Source organism: Macaca thibetana, chromosome 7 (assembly GCF_024542745.1).
Source record: "Macaca thibetana thibetana isolate TM-01 chromosome 7, ASM2454274v1, whole genome shotgun sequence".
Classification (NCBI taxonomy): Eukaryota; Metazoa; Chordata; class Mammalia; order Primates; family Cercopithecidae; genus Macaca; species Macaca thibetana.
The window spans coordinates 85,739,805-85,750,507 of record NC_065584.1 but is presented as its reverse complement, the minus strand read 5'-3'; the positions used below and the strand labels follow the sequence as shown (position 1 = coordinate 85,750,507).

The 10,703-nt window shown below is 36.8% G+C and overlaps 1 gene segment (V, D, J or C); it reads left to right on the top strand.

The window, feature by feature from the left end:
• The first annotated feature begins 605 nt into the window (after positions 1–605).
• On the top strand, positions 606–2,681 carry LOC126958340 (T cell receptor alpha variable 22-like). The segment is given in 2 exon segments: positions 606–941; positions 1,130–2,681. Coding segments are annotated over 2 exon segments (441 nt in total).
• The last annotated feature ends 8,022 nt before the right edge of the window (positions 2,682–10,703 follow it).

The following is a 10,703-nucleotide window of genomic DNA, read 5'->3' as shown; positions in this document are numbered from 1 at the left end:
TAAAAGGTAATGATAGAAAAGGAAGAAGATGGAACTGAAAGGTAATGATAGGAGAAAGTGGAAGGAAAAGAGGGAGACAGAAAAAAATAAAGAAAAAAGGATTTACTGGACTGTAAGATGAGCTATAAAGGAAGTTTGTATAAAACAGGAATTAGGAAAATAAAACATATTGCCCATCCAGGGTAATATGTAGAAAAAAATATTTGAATTGATCTTATTTTTTCTCTCACAATTTACAGTCTTACTAGGGTCATTTCTTATGACAATATTTACCACAATTCTTGATTATTTCAGGAGAGTCCTAATCCATGTATTTCATATATTCTAATAATAAAAATTATTACATTTATAATACGTAACATGTATGTTCTTATTACTTTACATGACTGGAATGACTTTCACCTAAATTAATTCATTGGTTAATAAAGACTCTTTTGTCAGAACACATTCTCGTTTTGGGGGTTTAAAATGTGGACACTCATTCTGTGATCCTCTCCAGGATCGAATTAGTATTACAGTTGAGGCACGTTGTCGTCCCGAGGAGGCCCCTCCCTTTCCTTCTCACAGGATCTTTGACATTCTTTACTACATCCAGAATTATTAGAAAACATCCCTCAGGTTATGGAATAATGACCTTTCTTTTTCCCTTTCACTTCACCCCTTTCCACCCCGGTTCTCAGCCAGGTTTAAGCCGGCGAATGGGGCTTCCTGTCACAGAACGCTGTTTAAAAACTCAGTAGCATCTGGGCGTGAGCAGGCTTTGTTGAGTGAAGCTGATTGGTTGCGGGAGCAGCAACAGTTCCAGAACCAAGTCATGACACCCACCTCCTCAAGGTTTAGTTAAATATATCTTGTGGTGAAAATGCCCGGAGCAAGAAGGCAAAGCATCATGAAGAGGACATTGGGAGCTCTGCTGGGGCTCTTGAGTGCCCAGGTTTGCTGTAAGTTGGGGCTGTCCAAGGTGGGAATCTGATAGGATTTAGCAGCTGCAGCCTTGTTGAAGGGAGGATTGGAAAGGAGTTAATAAGTCTTGCAATCTTTCTATTCACGCATTCCGTGGGAGCATTTTCAGGGTTCTTCAGATGTTAAGCTGCCCATCACCTATGACTTTTTCTCCATTTCTCACCAGGTGTGAGAGGAATACAAGTGGAGCAGAGTCCTGCAGACCTGATTCTCCAGGAGGGAGCCAATTCCACGCTGCGGTGCAATTTTTCTGCCACTGTGAGCAATTTGCAGTGGTTTCACCAAAACCCTTGGGGACAGCTCATCAACCTGTTTTACATAGCCTCAGGGACAAAACAGAATGGAAGATTAAGCGCCACGACTGTCACTAAGGAACGCTACAGCTTATTGCACATTTCCTCCTCCCAGACCACAGACTCAGGCATTTATTTCTGTGCTGTGGAGTCACAGTGCTCCCCAGGCACCTGCAGCCTGTACACAAACCCTCAGCTGGGCTCAGTTCCTCTACCAGCAACAACCACATCATGAGGCCACCACAGCAGCATTTGCACAGCTTAATATTCCTTTTGTACATAGGTAGAGTTTTAACCACAGATTCTTTTTGGCTCTACAGGTTTGAGACTTTGGTCTTTATTTTCCCTTTTCAATACACACCTCCTCCTACCCTATAAATATCGAGCTTGGAAGGAGTAGAGTAGCTGATGAGAGGACAGAATCAAAATAAATATTTAAGTGACAGTATGCAGGACTCCAAAAGAGTAAAAAGTAAAAAGAATAAAAAGAAAAGAAACACCATTCCAATAAGCATGTTGTTAGATATATTAGACCACGATCCAGCTTAGTTGCGTGTCTCAAGCACATACAAGTCTCCCTCACTACATTATGTACCAGCAGACAAGGGCAAATATTTGCATCCTATCCCACTAGTGCAGCAAAGTAAAACTTCTTTGAATATTAACATATTGATAAACAGCTGTGGAAAAAGGCTTTAAAATGTTATGTTCCACTCAACTATGTCCAATATGTGTTTTTCAGGCTTGTTGTATAACCTAGAATATGATCTATCCTGGAAAATATAACCATGCATGCTTGAGAAGAATGTGTATTTTGATCTTGGGTAGATAGATGACTGTTAGGTCTACCTGGCTTTTGTGTTGTTCAAATCTTCTATTTTCTTGTTGGTATTCTATTTGTCCTATCTATTATTGAAAGTGAGATATTGAGTCTTCACTTGTTATTCTTGAATTTTCTGCTTTTCCCTTCAATTTTGACAGTTTTTGTGCATCATGTATTTGGGGTATGTCATTAGGTTCATATATGTTTATAACTGATATATTCTTAATGGATGCCCTTTTTAACATTATAAACTTTCCCTTTTTGTCTTTAGCAACATTTTTTGGTTTAAAGTATACTTTGTCTAATAATAACATAGTTACTCTAGTTCTCTTATGGTTGCTGTTAAATGATATATCTTTTCCTATCCTTTTACTTTCAACTTATTTGTATCTTTGTATCTAAAGTATGTCTCTGACAGTGTATAGGTGTGTGTGTGTGTGTGTGTATGTAGACATTCTGATAATCTCTGCTTTTTGATTGGATTGTTTAATCCATTAACATTTAATGTTATCGTTGATACAGAATATATCTGGCATTTTAATTTTATTTTCTTTCTGTCTTATGCCTTTTCTGTTCCTCTGTACCTCCTTAACTGCTTTCCTTTGCATTATGTGAATCTTTTATAGTGTATTATTTTAATTCCTTTTATTTTTTTCACTATGCTTTTGCAATTATTTTCTTGGTGGATGTTTTAGTACTTACAATATATATACATCTAAACTTGTCAGAATTCACTTCAGATTTTATGCTAACTTAATTCCAAATATAGGTCTATTTCTTATTCCTTTTATTATTGTTGTTCACATTATATGTATATATGTTACAAACAACAGATTATTGTAATTATTTCTTTATATAATTTTTATAATTATTTATTTATATAATTTTATGTTTCATAAGCTGAGAAGGAAAACAGGAAAGCAAATATATATTGAAACGTTTGTTGTTAACCTTCTGACTTAACATTTCTGGTTCTCTTCATTTTTTCCTTTGCACTTAATCATAGCCAGAAGGTCGAGAAGTGATCATTTGTTCCTGTGGATTCAAGTTGCCATCTGGTGTCTTTGTCTTACTCCAATATAGTTTTGCATCTGCTTTCTCCTTTGTTATTTTATTGTCAAATATATTACATTCCTATAAGTCCAATAATATAATTATATATGTGTTGTTTTTATACAGTAGTTATTTAAATCAGTTAATAGTAGAAAGGGGATAAATATGCAGTCACACGCCATCTTTTTAGTATGTGTGTGGATGCAAATTACTGTTTGAAGTCCCTTGCTTCCAGCCTGAAGATCTTCCTTTATTATTGCTTGAAGGTGGGTCTGCTTACAACAAATTCTCTCACTTTGTATTTATCTAGGAATGTCTTTATGAGATACTTTTGCTGAATATAGGATCTTCATTGACGGTATATTTCTTTCAGCACTTTGAATATATCTTCTCACTGCCTTCTAATTCTGCTGTTTTTGTTGAGAAATCAGCTGTTAATGTTATTGAGTTTCTCTCATAAATGTTTGTTTTTCTCTTTCTACTTTGAAGATTCTATTTGTCTTTCAACATTTTTGCTATGATGTGTCTAAGTGTGGATCTTTTGCATTCATTTTACTTGGAGTTCACTGAGCTTCTTAGATGAGCAGATTAATGTTTTTTTGAATCTGGGAATTCTCAGCCATTGTTTCTTCAAATTTTTTTGTTCCTTTTTCTTTTCTTTTCTTTTTTTTTTTCTGGTACTCTCACTATGCATATATTGGTGTGCTTAATGATGTATCACATTTCTCTGAGTCCCTGTTTATTTTTCTTTATTCTTTTTTCTGTCTGTTTTTCAGATGGCATAATCTCTATAGATGTATCTTTAAGTTCACTGATTCCCTGTTCAGGGAGCCCAAACTTACTGTTTGACCTTCCAGTGAATTTTTTATTTGGTTATTGTACTTCTCCAACTCTAAAATTTCTATTTTGTTCCTTTCATAAAACATACTTTTTACCACTATATAGGTATTCTCCGGCTCATAAGAAGTCATCATCATATCTTTTTTACTTCCCTAAGCATGGCTTTATTTCTTTGGCATACTTAAAACAGCTATTTTGAAAATTTTTGTCTGTGAAATCCAACATCTAAGTCATAGAAAAGGCAGTTGCCATTACCCAATTTATTTCTCTTGTGTAAGAATCACACTTTCCTGTTTGGGGCATATCTTATAATTTTTTGTTTTAAACTAGACATTTTAGATAACATATTGTATTAGCTTTCTATGACTACTCTTATTGGTTGAATTGTGTTTCTCAAAATTCAAGATGAAATCCTAACTCCTAGTACCTCAGAATGTGACCTTATTTGAAAATGGGGTCATTGCAGATGCAATTAGTTAAGATAAAGTCATTAGAATGGACCCTAACTGTGATGGTTAATGTTAGGTGTTATCTTGATTGGACTGAAGGATGCCTAGATCACTGGTAAAGCATTGTTTCTGGGTGTGTCTGTGAGGGTGTTGCCAGAGGAGATTGACATTTGAGTCATGAACTGGGAGAGGGACACTCTTTGCGGATGGGCACCATCCAATAGGCTGCGCAGCTAGAACAAAGCAGGCGAAAGAAGGTGGGATAACCTTGCTTGCTGAGGCTTCTGGCTGCCTACTTTCTCCCATACTGGAGGCTTCCTTCTGCTTCTCCTGTCCGTGTGTTCCTGGACCAAACTGAGGTTTGGGCTGCTATTTTTTACAGCCATATAACGAGATGCAGATGAACTGGGGAGAAATAGAGTTTTTATTTCTGTAGTCAGTTACAGGGACATGGCCTGGAAATTATTGCCAGACCAACTCAAAATTACAAAGTTTTTTCAGAGTTTTATGTATCTTCTAAGCTAGATGTCTATGTGTAAGTGTGCCTTCATTTAAAGACATCATAAGTGATTAACTTCTTTTAATCTATAACAAAGGTCTGAGTCCTGAAGACCTTCTTTTAGAGCCTTAGTAAGTTTACTTAATCTAAATGGGTTTAGGTGCTGGGGTGATTACCCTTATCTGGTCTTCTGCTAAATCACAGAGGTTTGGGGAGTTCCTTAGACCTCCAATAAACTTGTTTGTGGAGGCCTGGGGAGTTTCTTCAGACTCCCAATAAAACTTGTTTAATCCTAAAGTGGTCCTGTTAAGAATTACTCCGTTATTTTGTTATGCTTTAAGGCCCAGGAAAGGCCTAGGCAAAACTCTTGGTGGGCTTTTGCTGCATTCTAGCCTTTGTATAAGGGCACTGGCTTTTAATATTTATCTTAACCACTCAGTGAGTGCTGAAACAGTTGTTACGGAGACCTGCCACACTTGGACATCAGACTCCAGGTTCTTTGGCCTGTGGACTCTGGGACTTGCACCAGTGGCTTGCAGGTGGTTCTCGGGCCTTTGGCCACAGACGGAATGCTGCACTGCTGGCTTCTTTGGTTTGAGGCTTTCGAGCTTGGACTGAGCCACTATCAGCTTCTCTTTTCCCCAACTTGCAGATGGCCTATCGTGGAATTTGGCCTTGTAACTGTGTGAGCCAATTCTCCATAATAAATAAATAAATAAATAAATAAATAAAGTTTATTAGGGAGAATTGGCACACACAATTACAAGGCTAAGTTTTTTATATATATGTGTGTGTGTATATATATGTACATATATGTATGTATACACATACATACACACACACATATACACACACACACACACATATATCCTACTAGTTCTGGAGAACTCTGATCAATACACTAATCTAATATGACTGGTGTCCTCATAAAAAGGGAAAATTTGGAAACACACACACACAGAGGGAGAACACCATTTAAAGATGAAGGCAGAGATCAGGGTGGTACTTAAAAAAGCCAAAGAATGCTAAAGATTGCCAGAAAAGCATGAGAAGCTGGGCAAGAGGAATGGAGTAGATTCTCATAGCCCTCACAGACAGTCTCTCAGACTTCCACTCTCCAGAAATGTGAAACGGTGAGTTCCTATTGTTTAAGCCACCTAACTTGTGGTACTTTGTTATAGCTCCAGCAAACTAATAAAGCTGCTGTAACAAATTACTGCAAATTTTGTAGCTTAAAAGCAAACAAATTTATTCTCTTACAGTTCTGGAAGCAAGAAATCTGAAACCAGTTTCACAGGGCTACAGTCCAAGTGTTGGCAGGGCTGATTTCTTCTGGAGGCTCTCAGGGAGAATCTGCTTCCTTGCCTTTTCCAGCTTCTGCCATCCACCCGAATTCATGGCTCATGCTCTTTCTCGAATCACTCCAAACTTTTGCTTCCATCATCACATCTCCATTCTCTTTCTGGAGCCACATCTTCCCCTGTTTCCCTCTTATCAGAACACTTGTGATTATATTTAGAGCCCACTCAAATAATCCAAAATAATTTTCCCATCTCAAGATCCTTAATAACGTATTCAAAGACATTTTTGCCATATAAGGTACCATTTTCAGGTACCAGGCATTAGGGCCTGGTTGTCTTTGGGGACGATTATTCAGGCTATCACATACATTATAGTGACTCTGGATATTGAGTCTCTACTCCGTCCAGGGCTTGTTCTTGCTTGCTTGTTTATTTAAACAACTTTACTTGACTATTTCAGTTAAGTCCATTTTCCTGCAGGGTGCAGCCTACAATGTTATTCCTCAGAGGACAGTCTTTGGTATGTGCACAGACATCTTGATATGACAGTGATTTCAGCAATATTTTCTTTAACTGTCTTTCTCCCTGATTTTTCTGTTAAGCTACCTGCCTCTGTTTGTGTCACACTTAGCCATGAGCCTCCACTAAGGAGATGCTGACTGATTGTTCTATGATTTTCAGTGGCACCCTGGGGCATACATTTCTCCATAGTCTGGTTCAATTAAATTCAGGCCCCTTTGCAAAGGTAATCTTTGAGGCCAATCTTTGAAGCTTCTTATAACCTCAGGAGGACTCTTCCCAGCTGTCTTTATTCCTGGTTCTCTCTATTAGATTTTTAGCTAGTCATCTGTGGTTTAGCTTGCTGCTCTTGTGGCGCTACCAGCCTCCTCTTAATTGCTTACCACAAAAATCTTCATTCATTTCAACAGTACCCTCAAGGCTTGGACTTCCTGATGTTCTGTTCCAAACAGAGTCTTCCTAGGGGAGAGCTCTCTGTTCTTATAACTCCTTCTCTCCCAAACTAGGATTGCCTAGATTGAATAATTTCAGTGGGCTCTGAGGCCAGGACTATCCCTAGTTGCCTGGTACCTGACCACGGGATGCTTAGGGCAGGGGAATAGTGGCTGGAATATAGGAGCCTAGTGACAGCCTGATAAAGGAGGTTCTTGGCGTATGGGCTCTATATTGGTTGGTTTGCATTTGAAAGACATGCTCCCAAGTGAGTCTTTACTATCTCTGGGAGTTAGCCAGAGATGGTAAAGACCCTGAGATGTCAAAACATTTGAGTAAAAAGATGTGGTTAATATACCAACACTGTTGGAATATGAGACTTCTCTATGCCTCACTTTACTTTGCATACTCTTGTTCATTAATATTTTTTCTTTACTTATTTAAGGTTAGGTACTCTGACTTTGCCTGTTATATTCCTTTTATGATTAATAATAACTTACCTAAATCTAGTCTTTACTAGAGACAACAATCATCAACTCAATTCACTCAATTCTCCAAAGCTGACTTTATTACAGCCAATTTGAAAAGTGATCAAAGGGTATAGTACACTAACACTACCAACAGTGATACTGTTTGTAGGCAATCCATAGGTGAAAAAAGTCCTATACAAAAAGTATAACATATGATGGTGATTATTTGTCAGGAATGAATCCCCTTTGAATTCCATTCAAAATGGAATTTTCCTTTCATACCTACAGCTCCTGGGATCTGTTTCTGTTTGGGAATCTGTCTCTTCATTGCCAAAACAGAGCCAAGATCAATCCTTCTGTAATTTTATTTGTTCGGCTATTTTAAGGGCATGACCCGCAACAATCCTCAGTGGACCATACTATTTTACAAAAGTCATAAAGCAATGAAACTTTTTCTGAAGAAAACTCCTGAGGGTAGTGACGCCATCCACAGCATTAAACAATTTGCAGTGGTTATCTAAAAGTATTTTCTCACATTAGCTAACATAATAAATATAGTAATATATCCAAAATCTTGGAATCACAGTAAGCCAGTTAAAATTTCTTAATCCAAAGGCTCATGTGTAGTAGAATAGTCATATTTTTGTGGGGCCAATCAGGGAACCATCTCCGTCACTGCTAACACTTCATGTTGACTCTACATTAATACTGAAGATGAGTAAAAACAATTTTAGCATAGATAGATAGATAGATACATACATACATACATACATGCATACATAGAGGAGACATAGATTAAAAAGCAACTTAATTGTGTAAGGTAGACTCAGAAAATCATTTGGACTTGTTTTTTATAATCAAGTCTGGGAAGTCTTGGATCATGGTTGCAAAGTATCTTACCCTTTTTATAATATTTAATACTTCAGATTTATTTATTTGTTGCATGGCTCTGTTGGGGTTCTAAATATCACTGTCCCCACAAATGGTTGAACAAGTAATCCAAAGACAAGAATTCAATAAAACTCATGCTTATCAATATACAAACTAAAAATCAAATCTCTACAGGTCAAAACTCTTTGTCAAGAAAATCGACCATAGTGGGGAAGATCTGGACAGTTCTCGAACATCTTTTCTGCAGCTTTGGCTGAATAAAGACCAAAAGGGGATGGGAGGTGGGGAGAGGGGAGGAAAATAAAATTATTCCCATAGATTTAGGAAAAGATCGATTGTTACACAGCCATAATATGTAGCCACCAGAACCGGTTTTATACCTGTTCAACTGATTAACACCTCATCTCAATGAACATGCTTTTGCAAGCCAGATAATCAATGTCAGCTCCTGGCTTCTGAAAGTCAGCCATTCAGTGCCCCTGAGTGCCAAGCAATCAGCAACAGCATCACCCTAGTGACTCTGTTTCTGCAGTTAATGTTAACTCATTTACACCTCTGAAGTTTGCCAATCCCTGAATTCCATGCTTCCCCCAAACCCAATATAAATCAGCTATCTGCTGTGCTCAGTAAGATTGTGTCTGATTTTCTTAGGTCTCCTTTGCTATTATTGACAATAAATGCACATGGTCTTTTTATTTCACACACTGAGTAGTGTCAAGTCCTTCGACAGCTACCGAAGTATATTTTCTTGTGGGACATTTGGACTTGGGCAACTTTTCTTACTACTTTTCTCCAATGCTCAAAACAAACCTCACATAAAGCATATCTATTCTTCTTTGAAATGAAATTCAGCATCAGCAGAAGTAGTTGACATGCTATCAGAACTTATAAAATCAACATTTAGTATTATAAGAAAATGAATCTCTCTGCAGATCATTCCAGCCCGAATAGTGATGTTTATTGCTTTGTACATCATTGAAGTCACTGATTCAAAAATCAGCTATTTCAAAGCAGTTGTGGATTACATTTAGGGTGACTGTGTCCCACATAGCATAGCAACAAGATTCTTCACTGCTATCAAAACTATGCCATTAAAAAAAATCTATACTAGAAATATTTCTTCTTATTTTACATAATATACTAAGTGCTTCCAGCATAAAACTTTTAGGTAATTAATTATGCCTTCATCTAAAAACCGCATATATATTATGGTACTAGAGGACAAAAAAAGATATTGCAAATACTGAAATAACTCTCCAGTTACTTTGGGCAGCACATTTATCAAAACAGATTTTATCTATTTTGGCAAGTTATTCTCCTGTCTAATTGTAGGAACCATCTCCCAAACAATCTTCTAACATCCGTGGATTTAACTTTAAATATACATATAGGAGATATGTGTATTTATAGAGGCTTTTCAAATTTTTCTACATATGATTTTACTTTCTTATTATTCTTAGCATTATAGCACAGTCAGACTTCCTCTCAATGAATGTATATAAGTACATATGTATGCATAATATATGTCTGTGTATATATTTTTCCCTGAGAAAAATGCTTTTCACTAAGAACTAACATCTGGCTTGGTTGAAGACTATAGAAGAGCCCCATCTTACAATTATTAATTACGCCCATATGCACATGCTTATCCTGAATAGATCTGCTGATTTCAAGAAAAACATTAGTAGCCAAAAGAGTTTCTGCAGATGCTGTATATTTTAGAGTAATGGCATAATGTTCTGACAATGCCAACAATTGACCTATATCTCCATTCACAATGTAATTGTATTACTCTTTTATTTAGAAAAATAATTCAGATCTAGTTTTTTTTCACTCTAGATTCGTAAAGCAATTCAATAATTTCATTTTATAAATTTACCTTTTGTTTCCCCTCTCATTCTTTTTACCTTCCTTTTCAGACTGGTTTTCTATTCTGTTCTGGTTTTTAAGATACACACACACACACACACACACACACACACACACACACACACACAGATATACCTTGAGATAATGTGGGTAGGGTTCCAGATCACCATAATAAAGTGAATATCACAATAAAGTAAGGCATACTTTTTTAAAAGTTTCCTGGCACACATCAAGGTTTAAAGTATACTGCAGTCTGTTAAATATGCAATAACATTATGTATAAAAATGTACATACCTCGAC